This window comes from Natator depressus, chromosome 7 (genome assembly GCF_965152275.1).
Source record: "Natator depressus isolate rNatDep1 chromosome 7, rNatDep2.hap1, whole genome shotgun sequence".
In the NCBI taxonomy this organism is placed as follows: domain Eukaryota; kingdom Metazoa; phylum Chordata; order Testudines; family Cheloniidae; genus Natator; species Natator depressus.
This window is the reverse complement of record NC_134240.1, coordinates 15089907-15116921: the sequence shown is the minus strand read 5'-3', so window position 1 is coordinate 15116921 and position 27015 is coordinate 15089907. Positions and strand designations below refer to the sequence as shown.

At 40.0% G+C, this 27015-nt stretch overlaps 1 protein-coding gene across 3 annotated transcripts in view; it reads left to right on the top strand.

Moving 5' to 3' along the window:
* SUMF1 (sulfatase modifying factor 1) overlaps nt 1-23963 on the top strand; it is an 80496-nt gene extending 56533 nt beyond the window's left edge. The window contains exons 8-9 of one of the 3 annotated variants that reach the window (XM_074957533.1): nt 6638-6697; nt 21563-23963. In XM_074957533.1, coding sequence (XP_074813634.1) covers nt 6638-6697; nt 21563-21673 — 171 coding nt within the window. In that variant the 3' untranslated portion in view covers nt 21674-23963. Of the gene's footprint in view, nt 1-6608; nt 6698-21562 lie in introns of all 3 variants that reach the window. The other 2 variants (XM_074957535.1, XM_074957534.1) reach the window with 2 other exon arrangements.
* Nucleotides 23964-27015: the final 3052 nt, after the last annotated feature.

Below are 27015 nucleotides of genomic sequence, written 5' to 3'. Positions count from 1 at the left end.
CTTCTTGTTTGTCTTCTGGTGTTAATAGTTTCCAGTGCATAACTTGTGTAATACACTAAGGTTTTATTTTACAAACAAGATCCATCCCTTTTAGATGTAACTATGGATTGTATTTTCTAAATGGACAACCTACCTAATTGTCCCTCAGTAATTGAGAATCTCCACTCACTGATATATTTTGCTTTCCACAATCAAATCTCCGAACAACTTTTCATGAGTGATGTACCTGAGTATTCGGATTCTAATATCTAAACTGTATTGTTAAATCTATTTACCTAAATTTGGGTTATTGCTGATTATGTATTCTATGTATCATATGACTTTTAAGAGCTAACTTTTTATTTGTGGATAACCTAAGCACTATACCCAGATGTACAAACCCTCTTTTCCCAACCTATGTATTATATACTTTTTTAAAATTCAGCTTTAATAAAATTTTTAAATCTAACTTGTTGCAGAAAGGTTTCCCTTACTATACTGCATTTTACAAGAGATCCTGTCAAAGTTCTTTAACCACATGTTGCATCAGGAAGCTTTATGAAATACTTGACTGCAAAGTCAAAGTGCAACCTGCAAAAGAAAAAGAAAATGCCTCTGATTTCAGGCTGCCTTAGGGCAGATATTGTGGTGTGTTTGAGAGAGAAAAATATCCATCCGTGTCTCCAACACAGAGGCTTGGTAGTCTAATAACCTTATGCCTTAGCCTTTCACATGGGATATGCTCATAAAATGGATATCTACGATAGGAGTTCATATTCTAGAAAAGCATCTGTGAGAATTAGGATTTTGGATTCTTTCAAGCAGTTTTACAGCGTTTTCTTAGTACAAACCGTGGGATGAAGGCTTGAAAATTGGGGGTGGGGGATATGTAGTAGGTGCTGCTGGGTAGGAGAGATGGTGCAGGGTAGATTAAATGACATTGAGTAGGATTGAATCCGTGTGCTGAGATCTGTGAACCTGTTTCTGTCCTCTGAATGCAGGTTGTCATAGTTACTGTAGCCTATGTATGCATAACACTTCAGTGCCATACAAACGATAAGGCTTCCTAAAGCCTTGTGACAAGAGCTGTAGTGTCTTACACATGGTGAATCTGAGGTATAGAGACATGAAGTGACTTGCTAAGGCCATAGATTACATAAGTGGGAGAGCTGGGGGATCAGGTCTCTTGGTTCTTGGCTTCCAGCTCAAGGCTTAGTCTGCCACACCACTTTGCATCAACCTTCTGCAAGGGTTCATTTCCAACCCAGAGTATTAGTGTCTGAATGAAAACAGATGGTCTTCATGGAGATATTTACTTCATGGCAGAATTATACTAGTATAGTTATGTCCTGTGGGGACAGTCTTATTCTGGAATAAGAGTGTCGTTTTTCTGTTCATCTTGTATCTCTTTCAGAGCATCCTGCACCCACTTCACTTAGTTCAGGAGATCTGAGTGCTGTTTAAAAAACACAACTCAGATGCAGGCATGGGTAAAGTGTGCATTTGCACAGCTCACAGTGACTGCACTCAAAGCTAACAATGGGGCCCATCAGACTTGTAGTTGGCCACTTGCATGCACGGTTATTTTTGCATGTGCATTTGGATGTGGCTGACTGAAATTCCTAAGGTCTCCCTTTCATTTCTGCGTGGTGCTCCTATTGATGCACTGAGCTGCAATGCAAGATACGAGGGGAATATCAGCAACAAACCTTGAGGAAGAGAAGCAAAGTTAAAACAAGTATAATTGCCCAATAAACTGTGGGTGTAACTCCAGCTCGTTTCTCTCATTTTCTGTGTCCCAGAGAGCTTTCTCAGTTGTTATAAAATAACTTTATCTTCAGTGATTTGAAAGGATACATTAAGAGGATGATGTTCTGTAATGTGATAGATCTCTAAAGAGAGAATCACGTTGGGAGGCATTGTTACAGCTCAGGTGGTCCGATAAAGCATTTTTATGTTCTAATACTATTTCAGAGGCTGGGATTTTCAGTATAATTCATGCTTTGTAACATATAGCCCTCTAAGGTTTAGTTTTGTCTGGCACTGGAATTTTGTAATAGACTGACTTAAACCAAAGAAAATGGTAATTGTATCTGCACGTCAGTAACAGGAGTTACTGTAATTACTGAGGCATACAACAATCACGTAGATGGACAAACACTTCTTTTAATCCCAGATTAGCATGCTCTTTCTAGTTTTTAACTGGATTCCTTCTGAGCTGGTAGCAGGAGGGCTGCTGCTCTGAACTCTGTGCTCACTTCTTATTGCTTTTAGTGGGGAATCCTGCTATGGGTTTCTGTTTTTTGTTTTCACACAGATCTTGTTTTTATAGGCAAATGTTCTGCTTTCTGTCTGTGCTCCATGCTGGCTTCTCCTGAAATGAGATGAATTTTCTGTTTATGCATCATTTGTGCTTTTGATGGCTTATCTTTACAGTGAGACACGCAACATATTTGCGTCAAAGATTTTATGGAGTCTGTCATGGTTCAGAGCAGCTGCACCTATATCTCCCCCAGTGGTTCAGCAAGGGTACCCACTCTCAGGTTTTCAGTTCCCCAACTGTTGCCTCTTTTGGGTGGACTGGAGACCTGCACCTGGGTGTTTCTGGGCTATACAGCTCCCTGCCTTCACTATATATTTCCCAGAAGACAGTCTGCCTAAACAGACCTGATTGCTTTCTCCTCTGAGATTGATAACAGAATGATCACTACAGATATGTTACCACACAGTTTCCTATGCAAGCCTAGTTTATTTTTAAGGTAAAAACACTGCAGAGAAAACCTATTAAAAACAATGAAAGAACCTACACACATGTTAATAAGCTTACCAGAGTCCATCCCAACTCTTCATAGGTTCTGGCAAGAGTGGTCTTTCAACACCCCACCTTAGGTATTTCTTTGTGGTTACAAGTTCATCAGAGCTTCAGCTCAGAAAAAGCACCCAGTCTTATGAGGCCTCAGTGGGCTAAGTCCTTCCAGTCCTTCCCTAAGAATTGGGGTCCCCTGTTGACCAGGAGTCCTGTCTGTTTTCTGGATCAGGAAGAAGGCCCTGAGTCAGCCTAAATTTAGGTTTTTTATCTAAAAGTCTTTCCTCCTGTCTGTGGATCTCTGGAGAATCCAGTTTGAACTAGTATATGCATATATCCTGGGGAGGGTGGGGGCTCAAAGGCTGAAAACTGAGGAAGTTCATTAGCATCCCCCTCCCTAGTAGAGAAGGTACCTGCAGTTCCCCAATAATACATACACAGTTGCATTTTTAATACAATGTACCCCAAAGGTGTTAACTTAAATATTATTGAATTAGGGTTAACTCAGTAAAGTTTAGCTGAATTCCGTGCGGTTTGTTCAGTATATTACAGGACATTGTCTGTCTGTCACAGAGTACATTTCCCCAGACCTTGGAAATGGAGAATTAAGTAATTTTCAAGACGAGCACAAATCATGCAATATATACAGAGGATGAACTAATAATTTTTCACCTGCAGTACATATTTGCCTGTTTTGGAGCACAATTAAGAGTTGTACTGTAATGCTGTAAGAGTACCTGTGGTACCATGCAATCTCCTAGAATGTATTCTTTCTCCCTCGAAGAAAGACCTTTCCAAGAACTGTAGTGGGGGAAGAGTGGAGGAAGCACAACTGTGTTCCCTTTTTGTCAGTGGGATCCACCTCGCCCATTTATTAAGTAATGGACATCACTGTGGTCTGTTTTGACTCATTGGATCCATAGCTACATCTGATGCCTTGTAATCTCCTTTACCCGTGGTTAAATTGTGCCCTAATCAAGTAGTTTGGAAACTGTGGCAACTTCAGGTAAACTTCTAAAATGGAGATTATTAAAGAGTGATAAAAATAAAACTTTCAGCACAGTAGTTTCTGTAGTGTATACTTATTATATTAAATTTATCTTAGGGTATTTCCACTCTTTCTTTTCAACATGCTATGGAGATGTTTATGCTTCCTAAGTCTCTTGAGGAGTGGTGGAGAAGCTGGGAGTTTTGGCAGCTAGGTAGGGGACGGTGGTGACTCCTGGAAATAAGCTGGAATTGTGAGATATGCACACCAGCTGGATGGTTCTTCTACAGTGATAAGCACTGAAATGGTTAAGTGCTGATACTTTAAGGCCATGTCTACACTATCACTTACGTCGGCAAAACTTATGTCACTCAGGGGTATGAAAACAACACACCTCTGAGTGACATAAGTTTCACTGGTGTAAATGGTAATGTGCATAGCTTCTCTCACGGCATAGCTACTGCCGCTCCTTGAGGTGGTTTCATTATGTCACACAGGCCACATAATTTTGGCAATGGATTTTTGAAGAGAACCAATTCTTCAGTGAAGTAGCTTTCCTGAGGTTTGGCCACTTTGCACAATCATCTCTCTTCTAGGTCTACTTGAAATGTCAGGGCACAGTCCATGGGGAAGGGATGCCCGCCTCTCACTTCAAACAAAATGATGTCCTTGTTGACCACCTCAACAGAGATGTCTAGGACTCAATAGGCGAGAGACTGAGTTATCCTTCTTACACCTGTTCTATAGTTCTGAGGACTGATTTCCTGGGGTGAGCATTTTGCACAAGATGCAGACTGTTTAAAAGCTGCGGGAAAGTGTAAACTCCTGAAGACACAGGGTATGTGGGCCTCCTTTCAAGTGTGTTATGAAGACTAATATGACTCTCTACACTTCTTGTATCCATACTAGAGAGGGGAATCATTTCTGTAATTGCTGTGGAGAAAGCTGGAAGTCTTTTCCTTAAACACCCCATCTTATTGGCGGGTGGTGTTCCTGCACAGAAAGGTTGAGTGCTACTGATGGATTGAGGCAGGTGGGTGGCTCCTAATTCAACTTGGTTATAAGGGAGGTGGGAATGGCTCACAGGTAAGGGAAAAGCTAGGGTGTGTGCGGAGGAGTCCTGACAGAGCAACCCTAAGAGCAGCCAAGTCTGGGGAGAAGGTTTGAGCTGATTGTTGTAGCTTATTTGGTAATAAAGCCAAATCCAGGAAACAGATGAATTTGGATTTTATACTGTGGCATTGCTTGTAGAATAGTTTGGAAAGAGATTTGGAAAGATGCTTTTATATCACCTCTTTAGTTACTAGAGTGAAAAAAACCCTGCAGTAATCCCCACCCCACCTCTGTAGTTGTAAGGATAAAAATGAGTAACAGAATTACGGTGAATTTACTGTATGATCTTTGTCCCCCTACTCCCCATTTAAAAACCAGGCGGCATAGATTAAAAAAACAGGCGACTGATATTTTACAAGTATAATTTTTTAAGTATATCGCTGGTTTTTTTTCTCTTTAGAAATACAGAACCTTGTTTTATACATCATGCCAACTTTAAAATTCTTTGCTGCCACATAAGGACTTCCTCATTTACTTGGAGTTATCTGTGAGACTTGCACTGAGACACTTGACTCAACTATTTCAAGTAATTTGCAGAATATACGATTGTTCAGTAGGTACAGGAATCTGAATACCTGTCTATGTCAGAGCGCATTTACGCTGGCCAAGTAAAAGTTTTTCATTTTGATACTGATTTTAGGCTCAGTATGCCAGCAACACAATCCATAACATATTATTTAAGATAATATTTATAGCTTTTGTAAGCAAGACATGCTCTCTTGCATGGAATTCCAGTTTGCGATAGTAAAGCTCTTCCTGCCTAGAGGTGGAGTTTCATGTGAAGGAGAGAGAGCAACTTTTACTTGGACTCTTGTGGGAAATTTTCCCTTTGGAAGTAGCCTGTGTATAAATTAGTGGTGCAGACAAATATAAAATGCAGCAGTAGCTGGTATCTTGTAATGCCTTTCTTCCAGGTTTTCAAAGTGCTTCCCATGCACTAGCTAGTTAATACTTACAAAAGCAGGCGAGCAGTATGGTAACCATTTCACAGCTAAGGGAGACAAGCACAGATGTGCCCAGATTCCCATATTGAGAATGTAGTCAAGCCATTAGTAGAACTCAGGTTTCCTGACTTACAGCCCCCTGTTCTAATGGCTGGGCAACCCTTCTTACTTGTGGGGGTGGACTTCATAAGGGATTGTGAAATTAAAGTCTGCATGAGAAGACATTGTGGGCCTGCCCTTCCTAAAATATGTGCACACAAAACATGCCTTTAATTGCAGGCCCATACAGTTACACAAGGGCCACACTGGGCCTCACAGAAAGCACTGAACTCTTCAGCTGCTTCCACGCGACATGTGGATGGGGAGAGAGGCAGTACAGTGTAAATGACAGGTGAAGATTATGATCTTGTCTCTTATGGGAATTCTGCAACAACAGAGCTTTTTTCATATCTTTCTTCAACATCATTACTCTTCACACTTGTCATTCTGCTTGTTACAGTATATTATGAGCTTCTTTAAAGAAACAAGATAGCACACTGCCCTCTTGACAGGTAGAACAATTATTAGAATTTTAAGCACTTATTACAGTGGTGAAATCAGAACAATTACTCTGTCCTGGCTTCCAGTCTCCTGCAATGCAATTATTTCAAGCTTCTCTGGTTTCAGAAACAGCTGCAGTTTGTTTGTTTTGAATGCTGATGGTCATTCCTCTTCCATTTTCCTGCTCTTACCACTTTGTACCTTTACCCTGTAATTGGCTGTTGCTCTTTTTCAGAAGAAAAGTAACTGGTGTCCTTCCATCCACAGAAAGGGCCCTCATCAGGGACTGACAGAGTGAAGAAAGGTGGATCCTATATGTGCCATAAGGTAAAGCTAAAAGACCCACAGCAAACCTCACTGGTTTAGCTAGCAGGTTGTTGTTAGTAATTACTGCTTTCTATTTTTGTCTACATTTATTTGTGATTATCTAATGAGACTAAGCTGAAATAAATATGTTAGGCTATTAATACATAATAGGAACCTGATACGTGGTACACAGGAATAGTTCAAAAATACTGCATAAACATTATATGGTTACATTTTTTAATTGCTCAGATAATTATCATGGTAGTACCCTTGAAAGGATATGTAAATATCTCAATGAAGCAAAGTCAGGTTCCCATATTACCAGAGGTGATAAAGTACCAGTTTTCCACATCTAGAGACGTGATCTCAGAATTTAGCTGTCCCATCTCCATAGGAGACAGTAGCCAATTTTGTCATTGATCTCCACCTCTGGTTTAGTTGATGCCACTTCTAGGAATGTCTAGGTTTGACGTGATGCGAACTTGGTTGTAGATGCTCCACATTGTTCAGTACAACAAACAGCCTCTTACAAAGTTAACCAAACCAATATTGTATGGTACCATTTTACTCTGGCTTGACATGAGAGCTGGCAAAAAGAGAATTTACTTTTTGCAAACATTGTCAGATCCAGGCTTGCAGAGTTATTGCAGTGTGAGTCCTTAAAGGTTACTTCACTGTTCCATCATTTAAAGGACAGTATTTGGTAAAGTCCTCAACTGCCGGTACTTCCCACATATCATGTGTGCTCTCCTGAGTACTCTGGAGACCCCATTGTACTATGTCCTGTACCATTCCATTCCTGACCTTGATGATAGGTTTCGTTTCCTCCAGTGATAACAATCTTCTCTTCCAGAGGATGGTGTCATTTATGGTTCTTGCATTTTTGTATGTAGTCTCCCTCGCAGCTCACAACCATTTTCAGTATGAACTCTTGAAGTCGACACATAGCATTCAGTGTTTTTTTGAGGGGTGTGTGTGCACGGGGGAGGGGGAGTTGATTATCTTTTTATTATAGCAAATATTACTAGAGATCTTGGGGGCTTCCATAATTTTTTTTTTCTGACCAAAACCTTCCTTTTTAGAACAGATCTTAAAATAAAACCTTGTTGTGCCCAGGAGTAAATTAGATGAGGATTATTGGAGTTGTTCTCTGCTCCTTTCCTAATGTTTAGGAGATGTTTAATGTTTAGGAACCTTCTACAAGTTAAGCAGATGTACTTATAAGTGCAAAGGCTTTTGACAATGCACATCTTATTTCTTAAGACTTTTGAGAGAACATGGACTTTTTGGAATTTTCATTTTATAAAAAGGTAAATGTGCCTATGTTAAAACCATTTATTTTATAAAGCATGGTAATTTAAGCAATATCTGATCACATTTGATCACAAAATTACTCTAGTCATTGCTAAAATTAGCAAGTAGTCATGGAAATATGCAAAATAACATTCTCCAGAATTCAGTGTGTTGCCTTTTTTGCTGTAAGGTAAAAAATTTGGTATTCGAGAAGGGAACTGATGTTCCTTTCTTTTTAATAATCATGTTTCCAGAATTGCGGAATGTAGCCAATGCTCATGTTCCTTCTGTAATTTTCTTGCATGTAGTTCTCTACCATGTATTTTTCTTGCATTTTGGGAGCGGTCAGCGTTAAATCAACTAAATACTGGTGAAATAGGAAAATTAAAAAAAAAACAAAACACTACCTAATCTGAAAACATGTGCTCCACAATTCCAGATTAAATTGGTTCAGGATAGTATTACTTAAACTGCGTTTTAAATCGGAATTAGTGTAAGGAAGGAACACACACAACTGTGCCTTGCTATGTTACAGCTATACAGCTATACAGTGAATACGCATATTTCACAGTCAAGAACTAAATTATCCTTGGTTTTTAAACATCCTTCTGCCTCTGTCTTGATGGGGAAGTTATGCCCAAATTCAGCAAAATAAGGGGTAGGAATAGCTTTGTACTGCACCTTTCATATGTCAATCATCTCAAGGCACAGTTGTTAGTTAGATCCTGGTGATGCAGGAACTGTGTAGGTAAATATAAAAATGTCAAGTACTACTGAGTTTGTGAAAGTGACTGCTACGGAGACTCTGCAGGAGCTTGCACACAGTGTTGTGGATTAGAATGCAAGATTAGAGAGAGGAAATATTGGAACCATCAAATAGGATTATCCTTCACTCATTTTGTAAATTGCAATATAGTCTTCAGATTGCTTCTGGACAGTTGTCAGAGACCGGAGTTAGTCAGGATGAAATCCTTATGGCAGTGTAGCACCTCCATCTTCCCTCCCCACAAGCCCTTTCCCTAGGGCTGTACTAGCTTTCCACATGTTCAAGTCTAAATCCTAGTTTAGAAGCTGAACTCACCAAGTTCAGAGGTAAGAGTGGTGCCAGCTGAGCCAGGCCAATGTGAAGGAAGATGGAGCATAACTCCCTTTTGCAAGTGTGTACACCTGCAGTCCTACCACACTGCCTCGCCAGTAAACCATGTTAGCTGCAAGAATGCTGGTAGAGCTTATGCTTACGTCAGTATCCTGAAATGACTCAGTGCTTGCTGAGATGAATGGGTGCAAAAAAACTTTCCTTATGTTACATATGTTTCCCACGCACGGGAGAAAAGGGGAAGCGCTTTAGTGGACAAGCCTCAGAGGAACAGGGGAGGAAGCAGATGGTCCCAATAGGGGCTTAGGCTAATAAAGTGTTAATTTTCTTACTAATAGTAAAACTAGAAAAGCTTTGAGAGGATTGGAAGCAAGAATATGACAAGTGGAGAAACTGAGAGAGCTTCAGAGAGTTTGGGAGGGCTGTTAGTCTGAGATGATGGGACTCATTGCTTGTTCTTTCCTCCGAAAGACTAACATTTCACTAATGCTGTGGTGAGGGATTAATGGATTCCACGTGAAAGCCTTTTTGAAATGTTACTCAATCTCGTGTAAACATTCAGTCCAGTGATGTTGCATCTCTTTGCAGAAAGAATTTAACAAGAGGCAATAACTAGTCTCTTTCTCTCTCTATGTCAAATATAAGGTTGTATGGAGTTTTGAAACTGGATTAACCCCATTCTGGAATCCTGCAGCTGCATTTATTGATCCTTCTTGTAAATATTTTCTTAATCTATAAAATAGATTGATGCTCCAGCTGTTTCATTAATATTTTCACTGTGTCCATCTTAGACCAGTGTTGCTACTCCATGCACTGCTCGTTGTGAAGGATTGAGCCTAAGAGTTCAAACTTCTAAAGCCAAACCACTTTTTAGTCTTTCTCCAAAGTGTGCACTGTAAGAAGTATCTTGCATATTACACTTTCATCACCTATAACTCAGTTACTGCTTGACCAACCTGCTTCATACTTCCAGGAAAAATTATTCGGCCTGCGAGGAAACTTATATGGACAAAAGGGTACATCAAAGTGTAGGACTAAGATGTCAAACATACGGAAATCTAGTTGCAACCCTGTATAACACCATTATATTTATATTGCTCCCTTCATAAATAGCCACAAGGTGTAATGCCAGGGCTTATCTGAGTGAAAGGGGAGCCATCAAACTGAATATTTTAAAATAGATTAATGAAAAAAATCACTTTCTGATAGAGCCCTCCTTTTAGCAGCATGTCCTGAAACTTTAGGGATTTCTTTCTTTCTTTTTTTCTTAAACAGCAGAAAAGACTTTATTGCTAAGGGTCTTTTCAATTAGTCATTTTCTCTCTTGTTAACTGACTAGAGAGGGAAATAGTGAAACTGACTGCACCCCACCTGCTACCAACTGCAGAGAGTAAAACTGATGTGTAAATACATCCTCTGCTACTTTCATTTTTAGTAATCTTCATTGTTACTTGTAAGAATACACGGTACACCATCCGTAACAAGTGTGACTTTCAGTTTGAGAAAGATCTTTTACCCAACAGGAATGTGTTGGGTGATGGGTTGTTGAAGAGAAACTGGTAAGAGATGGAGCTTTCAGCTTGGATAGCAGTGAGAGACTTGAAATTATTTCTGAAGAGTTTGATTACTACCATCTTACAATAGCCCTTCAAGTCTTATTGATTTAACTCCCAGCTTCTGGCATGAACGACAGCTGACAGCTGTGGCCCAAACTCTGTTCACATTACACTAAAAACATGTCCCTCCTTTGTGTATTTGTTCACATTAAAAACAAACCCATTCCATTCCTTTCCTTCTCAAAGCCTGCAGCTGGTAAATCATCCTCATAATTAGATTAAATTTCCTGTGAGAATGTAAGGTCACATTTTCTGCACTGATTTCCTTCTTGGGTGAAATCAATGTCACACGTTAATTAGCAGCTTTGATTAAATTAACACTGGAATAGAATCTTCTTTACTGATGAATAATGTGACCCATTTTAAAGGCTTTTAAAGATTCAAGTCTTTTTTTAGGTGTTAAAAGTAGGCTGTGTATTAAGACCAAAAAATTGTATAGTACAAAGGATTCTTTATTAGATGCCTTTTAAAAACCATTTAAATTGATTCCTCTGCTCCCTTTAGAGTTGGCAAAGGGTGTGGGCGGGGATGGGGGAGTGTGTGTGTGTGTGTGTGTGAGAGAGAGAGAGAGAGAGAGCGAGAACCTTGCTAACCACTTTATTTTCAAAGCAGATAGTCTTGTAAAATCTAGTAGGATGCTGCTTCTTGTAATATCATGAGTTGCACAGAGCCCTCTGCAGCATGCGTGGCAGTTACCGTACACAGTATTTTTGCTCAGGGCAAAAACCGTTCTCTGGGTTCATCGTTCGTACCTGTATCAAGAACTATAGCTTGAATTTTTCCTTAGGTGGAGGCACTTAACAGTTAATGGAGGTAAACACCAATGAAGTGTCTCCACACTGAATGGGCAAAACTTGACTGCACTGAATTTGGTTATACAAAGGAATCCACTGCTCGGCCTATTAGCCTGGAATATAAGCCACTACAAAGTAGTAAAATATATTTACCCATCTAGAAAGCAGCATGTCCCCATTCCTTGTTCTTGTGACTTTCCTTCATAGGCAGAGAGACATCAAATTTCAATTCAGAACTAGTGATTGTTTTATGGCAATGCAACATCTGAAGAAGGTGTTCATAATGTCAGATAACTGATGGGCCCATAATGTTGTGAATGGCACAGACAAACACCTTTAGGCTGGAATTTCCCAAGGAGTTTCCCTTTTTTGTGCAGAAGCCATGGGAGCGTCTACACTTGCCAATGACTTTTTGCAGTGAAACTCAGAAGTTTCACCGCAAAAAGAAAACCACCTCCACGAGGGGTGTACAGCTCTTACCGGTGATGCTTTTGTGGTGATGAGCAAGTGAAGACACGTTCTTCCTGTTTACACAGCTTTTAGCCTCCACAGGATATCCCACAGTGTCTACAGCGGAGTTGCTGGGCAGAGCGGTCACCTAAACAGACATCCACCCCTCCTTCCTGTAAAGCCCCAGGAACTTTGAAATTCCCCTTCCTGTTTTCTTGGCAAGTGCTCACTTATCATCCGGGAAAGTCCCGGACGACTGGGGAAAAAGGCTAATGTAGTGCCCATCTTTAAAAAACGGAAGGAGGAGGATCCAGGGAACTACAGGCCAGTCAGCCTCACCTCAGTCCCCGGAAAAATCATGGAGCAGGTCCTCAAGGAATCAATTCTGAAGCACTTAGAGGAGAGGAAAGTGATCAGGAACAGTCAGCATGGATTCACCAAGGGGCAAGTCATGTTTGACTAATCTAATTGCCTTCTATGACGAGATAACTGGTTCTGTGGATGAAGGGAAAGCAGTGGACGTGTTGTTCCTTGACTTTAGCAAAGTTTTTGACACTGTCTCCCACAGTATTCTTACCAGCAAGTTAAAGAAGTATGGGCTGGATGAATGCACTATAAGGTGGGTAGAAAGTTGGCTAGATTGTCGGGCTCAACGGGTAGTGATCAATGGCTCCATGTCTAGTTGGCAGCCAGTATCAAGCGGAGTGCCCCAAGGGTCGGTCCTGGGGCCGGTTGTGTTCAATATCTTCATAAATGATCTGAAGGATGGTGTGGATTGCACCCTCAGCAAGTTTGCAGACGACACTAAACTGGGAGGAATCGTAGATACGCTGGAGGGTAGGGATAGGATACAGAGGGGCCTAGACAAATGGGAGGATTGGGCCAAAGGAAATCTGATGAGGTTCAACAAGGACAAGTGCAGAGTCCTGCACTTAGGACGGAAGAATCCAATGCACCGCTACAGACTAGGGACCGAATGGCTAGGCAGCAGTTCTGCAGAAAAGGACCTAGGGGTTACAGTGGACGAGAAGCTGGATAGGAGTCAACAGTGTGCCCTTGTTGTCAAGAAGACCAATGGCATTTTGGGATGTATAAGTAGGGGCATTGCCAACAGATCGAGGGACGTGATCATTCCCCTCTACTCAACATTGGTGAGGCCTCATCTGGAGTACTGTGTCCAGTTTTGGGCCCCACACCAGAAGAAGGATGTGGAAAAATTGGAGACAGTCCAGCGGAGGGCAACAAAAATGATTAGGGGACTGGAACACATGACTTATGAGGAGAGGCTGAGGGAACTGGGATTGTTTAGTCTGCAAAAGAGAAGAATGAGGAGGGATTTGATAGCTGCTTTCAACTACCTGAAAGGGGGTTCCAAAGAGGATGGATCTAGACTATTCTCAGTGGTAGCAGATGACAGGACAAGGAGTAATGGTCTCAAGTTGCAGTGGGGGAGATTTAGGTTGGATATTAGGAAAAACCTTTTCAGTAGGAGGGTGGTGAAACACTGAAATGCGTTACCTAGGGAGGTGGTGGAATCTCCTTCCTTAGCAGTTTTTAAGGTCAGGCTTGACAAAGCCCTGGCTGGGATGATTTAATTGGGGATCGGTCCTGCTTTGAGCAGGGGGTTGGACTAGATGACCTCCTGAGGTCCCTTCCAACCCTGATATTCTATGATTCTATGATCTGGTCAGGTGACAATGCCTGCTCCATGGAGAAAATGATCCCCTGCTTGGAGCAATGCTGAGCTAATGGAGCTGATCAGTGTTTGGGGAGAGGAGGCTGTGCAGGGACCCAGGATGTCCCGTGATCACTCCGCCCCTTCCCACAAGACCTATTGTCAAAATGGAGAGCTGCACTGTGGAATAGCTGCCCTCAGTGCACTGCTCTCATCAGCGATGGAAGTGCTGCAAATGTAAACACACTCTGATGCCTGTGGAAGTGAGTACACAAACCAGCGCTTTTCTTTCACCGGTTCACTGTCACCGTTGAAACTGACAGCGCAAAAACTCTGCAAGTTTAGGCATAGCCACACAGTAAAAGTTTTTTGCTGTGCTTTGATCTACTCCCATTTCAAAGTGGGGTCGATCAAAATGCACTACAGAACTTCTAGCGTGTGGCTGCAGGGTCTACATGGACACTTCAGTATGTGGCAGGACACTACTTATTTCTTAAACCCCAGAACTTTAACACACACAAACCAAAACACAGAGAGAAAACAGGCTGCTCCATAAAGTAGAGAAGCATAACTCACCCCCACCTTATTCTAGACGGGCTCTGCAACTGACTGACTGAAAATCCAGATCACATGTTTTCTCACTGAGCACCTGGCCTGAAAGAAGGACCAGGAAAGACTCTGAGAATTTAAAGTGATGGTTTATAATTTTAATACAGTTTTCAGTATACTACAAGGCAGTTAGGTGCCCAAGTCCCAAAGAAATTAAAATGGAAGTTGGAGGCTTAAATTACTTACTTTCCTTAGATGATAGAACACCACAAATTATTTTGTATAGCAGAGTTTGTTTTGCAAGTGTATCAGAATTAGAGCTGTGTGAATAACTGACTTCTTTTCCAGTTCTCTGGCTGTTCTGAAATATCAGAATGTTTTGTTTGATATATTTTTAGGGTATTTTAATTTTAATAAAATGTAAGTAAATTTCAAAACTGACATTTCAAATCAAAAACTCAAATGGTTTGGGTTTTTTTCAGATTTTGAGTCTTTTTTTTTTTTTTTTTTACTAAAAATTCAGCAAATTTGATGTAAATTAGCTAAGTGTTTTGGTTGACCCAGATCTGCATTCGGGGGAGAGGGGAGAGAGAGTTTTTCTGATGAGAAATTCTTATCAGAATGACAACTCCTCTACAGACTTCATAGGCAAGTAAATTTATCCTTCATCCTAAAGGATCCTGAATGACTTGTATACAGTACCAAGGGACTGCAGCCACCTCTGAGGTGTAAGAGCAGCAAGTGGTACACAGCCTACAGCACAGCAGCAGAAGAGTGGGGAAATGTTGGTAAACTAACATTACAGTAAACATCTTACCAAAAAAAAAAAAAAAGTGCCCTGGAATCTGTAGGGATGGTTTTATCCTCAGAATGGCTATTTGCAGATGAATGATTGTACAGTGGTTCCTCTGGGAAGTGCTGAAACTTGTCTGACATAGCAAAATCTCTCCGTACAAATTCACTTTGTCAAAATGTAACATTCACAGAAAAATGGAGCGATCTGATAAATTATCTGGAAAAAAACTGGTTGGAAAATCGTTCTCAGAGTAGTTATCAGAGGTTCACAGTTATGCGGGAAGGACATAACGAGGGGTCCCGAAGGGATCGGTTCTGGGTCCAGTTCTATTCAATATCTTCATCAGTGGTTTAGATAATGTCATAGAGAGTACACTTATAAAGTTTGCGGATGATACCAAGCTGGGAGGGGTTGCAAGTGCTTTGGAGGATAGGATTAAAATTCAAAATGATCTGGACAAAGTGGAGCAATGGTCTGAAGTAAATAGGATGAAATTCAATAAGGACCAATGCAAAGTACTCCACTTAGGAAGGAACAATCAGTTGCGCACATACAAAGTGGGAAATGACTGCCTAGGAAAAGGAGTACTGCGGAGAGGGATCTAGGGGTCATAGTGGATCACAAGCTAAATATGAGTCAACAGTGTAACTCTGTTGCAAAAAAAGCGAACCTCATTCTGGTATGTATTAGCAGGAGTATTGTAAGCAAGACACGAGAAGTAATTCTTCCGCTGTACTCCGCGCTGATTAGGCCTCAACTGGAGTATTGTGTCCAGCTGTGGATGCCACATTTCAGGAAAGATGTGGACAAATTGGAGAAAGTCTAGAGAAGAGGAACAAAAATGATTAAAGGTCTAGAAAACATGACCTATGAGGGAAGATTGAAAAAACTGGGTTTGCTTAATCTGGAGAAGAGAAGACTGAGAGGGGACGTGATAACAGTTTTCAAGTAAATAAAAGCTTGTTACAAGGAGGAAGAGAGAAAAATTGTTCTCCTTAACCTCTGAGGCTAGGACAAGAAGCAATGGGCTTAAATTGCAGCAAGGGAGGTTTAGGTTGGACATTTAGGAAAAACTTCCTAAGCACTGGAATAAATTGCCTAGGGAGGTTGTGGAATCTCCATCATTGGGGATTTTTAAGAGCAGGTTGGACAAACACCTGTCAGGGATGCTCTGAGTCTAGATAATACTCAGTCCTGCCTTGAGTGGAGGGGACTGGATTAGATGACCTCTCAAGGTCCCTTCCAGTTCTATGATTCTTTTTCTAACATCATGAGCTTTATAAGCCAGCTACTCAGAAGTCAGTCATGCAAAATCCATTTGCACCTGTGAAACTGTGAGAGTGTAAATGAATGACTCTGTGTGTACTTCCATGAGCTATGTACATCAGTACAGGGTCCTACAGTGCTATGCAGCCTTTAGATGGCTTGCTGGTTGTACCAATGAAAATCTTTCCCTCTAACTCACGAGTTACTGCATGGTTTCACAGTAGCAGCCGTGTTAGTCTGTATTCGCAAAAAGAAAAGGAGTACTTGTGGCACCTTAGAGACTAAGAAATTAATTTGAGCATAAGCTTTCATGAGCTACAGCTCATGCTGCTAGGTACAACAGAACTTGTTCTGCATGACATTTTGCAGGGAATCAAAGGATTCTCATTGTAGGCATGTCTCTTGGGGGAAAATGAAACTTCTTGGATACATTTTTAGTACTCTCATTCTTTTTACTGCAAGGCTATATGGTGGTGTGAACTGGGTTCTATTTTTGGCTCACACATTAGATCAAACTAAATGCCAGTTGTGGAACCTACATTCCTGGAGGGGGTGTTGAGCCTGAAATAAAAAACAGTTTGCGTTTGCAGGGCTGGCAGTGCAGGAGGGAAAATACATCTTTGTTGTGAGCTGGGTGAAACATTTTTTACAGGCTGAGTTTAAAACATCATTGAGATTGATAGGCGTGAATGCACCTTGCAGTTGAAATAACTGTAAGGATAAGCCCCCACCTAGGACACAAGGAGTATCTGAACCTGCCCGAGAAGTTTTGTTGAATATTGTTTTAGGCAAAGAGGAGTGGGGAGTGGGTGTGTGGGAGGGACAGAGGGAGAGGAGGGAAGACAGAACACAGAGGACAAGAGGGATACAGACAGCTCAAAGGAGCAGCTGGAAGGACTGTGTATGACCTGGAAGACACCTGGGGAGAGGGTGCAAGCTGAAAAGGCTGTTGTTGGCTCTGTGAGCAAAAGAAGAAATTTCCTGCTATTTGATTCCTTCTGTGTTCAGAGACTAGGACTTCAGACATTCCTTGTAAATAAACAAGATTGCATCAAAGAAATATGAGTATTGCCAATTTCTCCTCCTAACTGAAATGTCCCCAGGGCCCCAAAATTTGACTAGCCACTTGGATCAAAAAGGGGCAACTCTTATAAATGTCATAAACAAGCACATTTGATCTGGAAGGAAGATGATGAACAAAGGAATCCCATAATGTCATTTTTAAACACCTGCCAGTTTAATCACATTTTTAATTAGTGTATGTAGGAAAATCATTAGCATCTCCAAAGGTAAATGCAAAATATTAACTGTTCTAAGCATATTGCAATTCATGAATGTGGACTTCTCAGTTTTCAATGTTAAGGCACACTTCATTAATGTTTGAAATGCTCTCACTGTTTGAACATTACAAGAGGAGAGGTGGAGAGATCCTATTCCATTGTTAAAGTGTCTGTATATAAACACAACCAGTTACCTCTGCTTTCTGCAGATGCTTCTAGAATATTTGTCACTTGAGAGTTAATGTTTCCAAAAAGTGAGGAGTGTTCTACTTGATAGGAAGAAGTAGATAAAGACCCCTAGTTTTTGTGTTGACCTACATTTTTACAAATAACTCCTTTTGCCTGTCCCAAGTTAACATCATCATTTTGCAGCTTTAATCATGTTTTCAGTGAATTTATTCTCCGAAAGGGAGCAAAATGCAAAGTCCAATAAATGGTGTAGTGGAAGAGGGAAAGCTAAAAAAATTTTCAGTACCTACAGTTTGTTAAACTGAAGTAAAGCGTACTTCATATTATTTAATACTGTGTGCTGGAAATCTGAAAGGTGCCGAAATGAAATCTCTCCAACTTATTCAAATTTGTGTTATGCTAATTGCTGCAAGTTTCTTACTCTCTGCTAACTGAAAATACGAACTGGAGTGGAAGTTTATCTTTTTAAATCGGTAGTCCAAGGTGAGGGACTAAAGTTTAACCGTATGAAGTTCATTTAATCCTTTCTGAATAATTTCTGGTGGCCCTTCCATTAAAAACTCTAGGCCAAATTTATCCTTGATGCTAGTGGAGTGAATTACACCTGGGATGAATTTGATCCCTTTTGTTGGACTGTAAGTGTGGTAAGCCTGCATATGTTGTTGAGACAGTGCTCACACAAAACGGATATATAAATTACTAATCTTTTCAGATTTTCATTTTTGGACTAAAAAATCTGCAGAATAACACAAAAGTTATCTACACTGGAAACCACTGACTTGGGACTGTGTGTATGTGTGTCAATCCTTGCATCGTCTCCATTGACTGTTTAGTGCTTGTGAACCATTCCTGACTGCCACCATTGAAGATTCAAACCTGTTATGCACAGAACAGGTACAGAATTAACAGTGCAAGCTTTTGACAGTTCCTTACCAATGTGCTTCAGTCCCAGCAGAGGGGCCACATTAAAGAGAGTCTGAGAGGGTAGGTCACGCTGGATAATCCTGTGCTGCCTCCCTCATATCAGAGAGATTTGAAATAACAGTTCCTCCTCTTAGTTTCCTAAAGGGAAACTTCCACATAATTGCAGCCTATTCTGCAATCAGGCCAGCAAGAGAGGAAACTGTCAGCGCAAAATCATTGTTTCCCAAGAACTTCTGAGAGGCAGCTGAACCATCTATCCCAGTGGTTTTGTTTTAAATGAAAATGTTTGTGGCCACCAATATAAGATGCAATATAGATTATATCAGAGTATAGGTATTCCTAAAAAGACTACCAACAGGAATACCAGAACATAAGTTGGTCTTCAGTCCAGTTGCTTTTTTTCCTCAGGATGTCATTCAGTCATGGTCAATAGGATTCTTCTAGACAGATGTCAGTACCTTTCACTTCCAGATCCTCCTTATGTATCAAGACACTTTGCCCCATTAAATCAGTTTTATTTGATACAAAGAGAAAAAGCAGAATAATAGAATGCCTTGACGACAAATCTTGTGCAATGAGAAAAGGCTAGTTTGCACTCTTACTGTCAAATATTATGTTGTACAGCTACATTGATTGGGTTAAACTGAGAAATATTTGTCTGATCTTATCGCGGTTTCATTGTCCAAACCATGAAGTGCTACACTAGAATCTAATCTGTGCCGTATTAAGTATGTTTCAGTCGTATGTTGGAAATTAAGGGGGGGGGGGCGGTGCGGGAGAGAGGCAGGATGCAATTCTAAATTTGACCTATAAAGATCTTCACACACAATCAGAATTTTCAATTCTTCAAATGCATGGAATACAGATTTTTTTAAAAGGGGAATAGAGGGAGAGATCTATTAGTTACTAATCTTTTCAGATTTTCATTTTTTGACTAAAAATCTGCAGAATAGCGTAAACGCTATCTATACTGGAAACAACTGAAAAGTGCAAGAAAAAGTATATTGGAATACACACTGAACTGCATTCTGAAATGGACTTACATTAAATATATTAATGTATATGTACTTTAAGCTTGTGCAACTACTGTTTACGGTATTTCATCTAAAGTAAATGTATTACAGTTCTCAGTAAGTTAATATTAATTAGGGTTGCCAGGCATCCGGTTTTCGACCATTGCTGCCTCCCCCAGTGCCCCATCGCCCCGGCCCCTTCTGCTTCCGTACCCACCTCCCCATCCAGGACTTAATTTGTCCCCAGGCTTGCTGGGACTGGGTAAGTCTGCTGTGAAAAGTGATATTTGTATGTTTGTTAATATCACTTTTCATAACAGACTTAGTAGCTAGCAAGTCTTAAAAAAGGGGGGGAGGGGCAATCAAAAAAAGCAAAAGAAACAAACAACCAGAAAAAAAGTCAAGAATGTGAAAAGCACCTTATTTGTGTTTCTGTTCTGTTTCGGTCCTGTAAAGAATAGAGACAACTGTACATTGTTTTTATTATTGAGTCTGAAAAAAAAACCCTATATAAATAAATTACAATGATTTGGACACGTATATGTGTATATTTATTATTTTTTCCTAAAGTTAATTAAGTATTTTAGGAAAAATTGTCAGAGTGACCACCAGCAAGGGTTTGGTGGCTGCGCTCTGAGGCCACCAAAAAATTTGTTGTGAGAACCCCATTAAGCTTGTATCTGCAAGCACTGTATTGCTGACTAAAGCATCATAGCCTCCTGTGACACTGCATAAATAACAGTGCTTTTAATCTTCAGAGTCGTTTACAAACTTTCCTTCATTTTCAGTACATCCGAAGTAGGTAATTGTTCCCGGTGTACCTCTTGCTGCATTTGTAACAGAGTCAGTTATTAGTTCCCTGTCCTGAAGAATTTCAACAAAATATACAAAGATGGGGGCGGGAGGGGGGGCAGGAAGGGAGGTGGAGTGGGATTAAGTGTGACCAAGTGTTCAAATAACTGTCAGGTTTCAGAGTAGCAGCTGTGTTAGTCTGTATCTGCAAAAAACAAAAAAAAACAAAAAAAAAACCAGGAGTACTTGTGGCACCTTAGAGACTAACAAATTTATTTGAGCATGAGCTTTCGTGAGCTACAGCTCACTTCATCCGATGCATTGAATGGAACGTATAGTAAGAAGATATATATATCTTAATTAGCCTCTTACAGAGTGTAAGAGGCTAATTAATTAAGATGTGCTATTATCAGCAGGAGAAAAAAAACTTTTGTATTGATAATCAAGATGGCCCACTTAGTTGACAAGAAGGTGTGAGGATACTTAACATGTGGAAATAGATTCAATATATGTAATGACCCAGCCACTCCCAATCTCCTTTCAAACCCAAGTTAATAGTGTCCAGTTTGCATATTAATTCAAGCTCAGCAGTTTCTCCTTGGAGTCTGTTTTTGTGTATTATACATACTGAATCTATTTCCTTCAGTTAAGTATCCTCACACCTTCTTGTCAACTGTCAAAATGGGCCATCTTGATTATCACTACAAAAGTTTTTTTTTTCTCCTGCTGATAATAGCTCATCTTAATTAATTAGCCTCTTACAGTTTGTATGGAAAATTCCACCTTCTCTGTATGTATATATATATCTTCTTACTATATGTTCCATTCAATGCATCCGATGAAGTGGGCTGTAGCCCACGAAAGCTTACGCTGTAATAAATTTGTTAGTCTCTAAGGTGCCACAAGTACTCCTGGTTTTTTTGCAAACAACTGTCAGAATTTCTCCTTGAGTTTCATCTCTTCCATCCAATAGGCTTTTCCAACTTTTCCCCATCAGCCTGGTGCTTGACTGTGATCTTTGCCAGGCAGTAGCAAACATCATCAGCAATTGAAATGCTCTGGGATATTAGTCTAACCAGCCCTTACTTATGTAGACATAGAGACTAGCTGTAATATGCACTTAAGTGACTTCTTTTTTCTTCTCACCTTCTAGTCTTATTGCTACAGGTATCGCTGTGCAGCCCGCAGTCAAAACACTCCTGATAGTTCTGCTTCAAACCTGGGATTCCGTTGTGCGGCCGACACTCTGCCAGCTTTACAGTGACAGAACTTGTTGGTGCTCTGAAGCCACAGGGGACTAAAAATTTCACTCCAGGACGAGGAGTTTTGTGGAGCTCCAGCCTGCTGAGATGTTCTGCAGTTACCAGTCTCTAGTGAGACAAAACAAGATATCCAGCTAATTAAAAAAGACCGCGTTGGAGAAAATCACCTTCCAAAATAAGTCAATGCTAATCAGAGACATTTAGTTCTATAACTAATCTTTGGGTTGAATTCCCATCTCAACTGTGCAGGTGGAAACATGGAGTTCATGCTATTAATTTAATTAGAAATATTCCAGATTTACACCAGCATAAAACGAACCAGAACTTTCCTGACTGCATTTTGAGAAGAATATTTTGTTTCCGATACTATTTTTCTCTCCTTTAGAGAAGATACTCTTCAGTACTGAGTAAGTATTTTATGATAGATTTACCTAAGTGATCCAAAACCCTCAAGTAGGCTTTATATACTTTAGGAGGAGTTAAAGGAAAATCTGAGCTTTTGTAGCATGGTATTTACTTGTTACATCCTGAGTAATATAGGAAACATATTGTCAAGTATAACTGAGGGTCACGGATGGAAGAAAAACATTCCACATTAACTATTACCCTATATTAGCAATTGGCTATGCTTTTGTAGATTTAGGCTACCTACAAATGTGTAGGTAGCCTACATTTGTAAAAATGTAGTGTAGCTCTTGTTGCTGTTGCACGTGAACATTGTGTTCAGAAAGGACCCTTGCCCAGGTGAGCAGTAATTTTCTCCCTTTTTAGAAAGTGGCAGCTTTTATTAGAATAGGGATGATAGTCCCACAAAGGAATGAGCATTATTTCCCTTACACTGGAAACTTGTAGCAATAGAAACACACCGGAGATTTCCTTTAACGTCTAACAAACATTGTGTAGATTTATTTTGGGGGTTTTAAGTTATGTATTCAAACTAGTGGTTTCAAAATTTTCTTTGCCAGTGAATGGCTCTTCTTGTATGAAAGCTTGCATGAAAAGACAGGAAATTTGAACTGAATGGAAAGTTTCTCATAGGCTTCATTGGGAAAACCTTGAGGTTGTCCTTAGATAAGTTTCAAAATGTATTGAAAAGCTCAGTGATAGCTAAATGTAGTTGTGGCTGGTAAATTAACTCAATCATCTAGGGCTATTCATGTTAAAATACACTTGAATCTTTCTTCTCTAATGTGCTTCACTCTTACCAGCACAGTGCTGCTGACTCTGGGGCCCAGTCTTAGGGGCAGATGAAAAAGTTTCCGCGTCAACCACTTACTCTTTATTCTAACTTTAATCTAATCAAGAAATTTTCTGTTTGCTAAATATTAAGAAGAAGCTCCTAACCTGAATGTGCCAATCCCTTAGGCATGGGTTCTATTCCCAGCTGTTCCACAGTGATCTAGGACAAGTCCTGTGCCTCGGTCTCCCCATCTATACAAAGGTGCATAAGAGTGATTCCCATTTTAAAGTGCTTTGAGATCTATGAATACAATGGGGTGAGTGAGTTTGTAATAGCAATATTTTGTATTCATATTATTCGCTTGTTTCCAGCACTTCTTGCCTATAACTTTGATAGGTAGGTGTTAAAAGACAAAGACATTAGTTGCTAACTTCTGCCCTGGGATAGTGAGTTTCCCACCGAATGGAAAGCCACTACAGAGGTTTATTCCTATGGGAGTGACTGTGCAGTTCACCCACCCCAGACCCCATTGGCATAGGAACTAAAGTTACACTTACACTGAATTTTAGTCTGTCGTGTAAGCGATTAAAGTATAAACATTTGCCAATGCCAAGTGTTAAAACATATCACGTAATCATAGGAAAAAGCTGTGGTATCTCAAGCCACTGTTCGGGAACTGTTGGGAAAGACTGACCAGTTGTATATACTAAACACAGTGCTCAAAATAGTGCATCCACTGAAACAAATGGAGAGAAATGCTGTCCATCTTAGTTTAAACTTCCTTTGCCATCATAGGGACATGTCTGCCTTTGTGGAAGGGAGTATGCTTTCATGAAAATTCTTTGAGTTATTGTCATTGTTGAACACTGCTTATTTATATATAATATTAAAAAAGTGTCTGGTTCTGAAGCTTTGAAAAATCATAGGAATTTTTGTCTCTAAATGGCAGCTTCAGAATGCTCGTTTAGAAGTGGGGCATGTCTGTCAAGATTTACTGTCCCCTGAGTGACATAGGTGTGAACTTCCTTCTGCTGGTCTTTCATTCTGGTGGTTTAACTTGTTTGTTTCATATGTACAGCATTAGCTTGAACTAGTTCCACCTTTTTTTTTTTTACATTTTTACAGCAATCGATCAGAACTTTGATAAAATGATTAAACTGAACATTCTGTAAACAACTGAGGTTTTTGTGTTACTATTCATCTCACTTCACTCTTCAGCCATCTGCGAAGCATGTGGTTTGTCACTGGGCAAATTAGATATCCCTCTACCAGTGGTCAGAGAAACAAGGTAAACTTCCTTCCCCTTTATTCTACCAAAAGAGAACAATGCCATATTTAAAACTTTTTTATGCTGGAAGATGGAAAGTGGGAAAACTTTCTTGGATTAAACAACTACCTTGACACAAATAATAGTTGAGAAGTTAAAAGTACAATATTAAGGCCTCTAATTTAAAACTAATAAAAAAAAAAATAAGAAAATGGGTAGCATCCTCTAAAGGTATTTATTATTTTTTCAGATCTCTCTAGCCCCCTCTATCCTGTTTACAGGTGACTTTTAAGGAAAAGTCTGGTGAACGATAGCTTGCTGTTTTCCAGTGGTGCTGCGCTAGTACTCACATCTTTAAGATTTAAAAATAAATGGAGGGGGGAAAACAACTTTTAAATTAATCTGTTGTAACTGAATTTCTCACATTGCGACACATACAGGCAGTTGAAAGATGAACAGTACTGCACTCAGGGTTGGAATCCAAACTCTTGGCCTTTTGAGGTGTTTGGATTTGATCCATTATTAAAGTGAACATGGAACAGTGAATTGGCAGATCAGATTTTGTGGCGGGCCTAATCCTCGGAGGAACAGGCTCTATTTGGACAGATTGATACAATTTATAACACAAAGTCTAAAGAAATCTTACTTATTGGATATTTACTATTTGAAGACCTTACATGCAATTCATAGGACAAGTCTGAAAACTCTGTAGCAGTTGTTAGTAGAGATGCAGCTGACGGAGAATGCACTTCAATCTTTTTTCAGTCTTCTTCTAGAGAGAGGTAGCCTTCTAGTAGCCTTTATTCAATCAAGGAAGGCAGCTGCAGTACAGCAAAGATCTGTATTTTTGTCACTTAACACTTACTTGCCATGAAAGTGATTAGGACCAAATGACAATGTACTATTTTGATAGTGTTCTAGCAAATTCTTTAGTTTTGAAAGTACATATATCTTGAGTGTCTGGGTCACTCTCACCAGAAACAAAGATCAACTGGCCAGGACTAAAAGGAAAGAAATACATTACATGCAGATACAAGACTCACCCATGTCCTCTGGTTCAGTGCCAATAATGCAGATTTAATATGGCTGTAATGCATTTTGAATTTACACTTTTCCATGTACTTGGAGGCTTGCCAAATATATTCACAACAAGAGAATAATTGGAAGCAGTGCAATTGATCTTAAAAGCCCATCTAATCTTAGGGGATGGAAAAATACAGTGCTATGAGAATATTACAGAAGTTGTTTACAGTGAGGAATAGGAGGTAGATTGGACCTTCTTTTAATTTGGATATCCAAATATACCAGCTAAAAAGTGATAGGCATGATTCTGTTTTGGGAGAAAAAGACTGCTCTGCACCAAAAAGTAGAGCTTGAAGTCTTATCAAGTGCTGTGTTTTTTTTAATATTTAGATGAAACCATATTACAGATGAGGATACAGAATCTGTGGAACTTCTCTTGAGATGTAGATTTCTCCTAAGAGAAATCCAAACCTTATTCAACTAATAGTTTAAGGTATTAATCACTGTTCAGAGAGTGCCAGTCATGAGCAAAACCATAAACTCAAAATCTAAGTACGGTGCTTTTAGGATTAACATACCTATAGAAATGACAAAAGTGAATCATTAGCTATGATCTTCAATCTGTCTCTACCTGCTGCTGTAACTCTAATCACATGTAAAACCCACTTAAGTCATTCTCCACAACCACAGTTGGGAGACATGCTTATAGAATAGGGTGAGACTAAGGTGAAAATCCAGCAGTAAAGTGTATGTGAAGACAGTCCAGCAAAGAGCAATCAAATTCCCTTGGCCCTTCTTCAGCATCAAGTAATGATTCAGTTCCAAAACAGAGTCCTCATCAGAAGAAAAATAAAACATCACTGTTGGTTTATGGAAGTTAATGTTATCTGTCCTCAGATAGGTAGCTTGTAGTACATGCTGTATGCACAAATGTTATGAATATAGGCTGTCAAATTGTGGAGAAGAAACACAGCAAGGGCTAGTTGAGCGTGCCCAGAGCATTTAGTTTACTGCTTAATGTGTTAATGAATTATATCAAAGCCAAATCTACACCTTTCTACTTGAAGGTGGGGAAAACTCAAAACCAAATGCCTTCTGTTCTAAACATCCATGTCCCTGTTAATTTAATCTTGTTTAGGAATTAATATATCTGATAGCCAATCTGATCAAGGAGAGCATTCTATAATGTTGTCTATCTACATATTTTCCATAACTGCAGCTTTATACATCAATCCTTGATTAGTTAATATTACTTGACTGTTGGCTGACTGTGTACACACAGTTCCCCACAAAACAAAAAAGCTCTACTATGCTTACAAAGGCTTTTTTTTTTAAACTGGGAAGTGGTCCCCTCCCAAAAAAGGATTATTAGCTAAAGTAATAGGATCTAATGCTGATAAGGAAAAACAATGGAGACATGTAACAAATAAAATGAAAGGACACTTCCTCTGTCTGCTATATCACATTTACTAAACTAGTGCTATGAAACAGGCAGTGGTTGCAGTGTTATGATAAGATTAGGCAGCTCCTTAGTCTTTCCATTGTGGCACATGATTTTCCCAAACTTGTCCTGCCTAGTAAGACAGCAGTGTGCAAAAACAAAACACCCCCTGCCACACACACAATAAACACATGCCCACTGTCTGGGAACTATGGCAACACCCTTGTACGTTTTGTTTCATTGTCTTGTATGCAGCTAGCACAGTGGTTCTCAACTCTGGTCCACCACTTGTTCAGGGAAAGCCCCTGGCAGGCCGCAGCGTCCGCAAGTTTGGCCGATAGCGGCTCCAACTTTCTGCAGTCCCCATTGGCCTGGAGTGGCGAACCGCAGCCACTGGGAGCCGCTATCGGCCGAACTTGCGGACGCTGCGGCC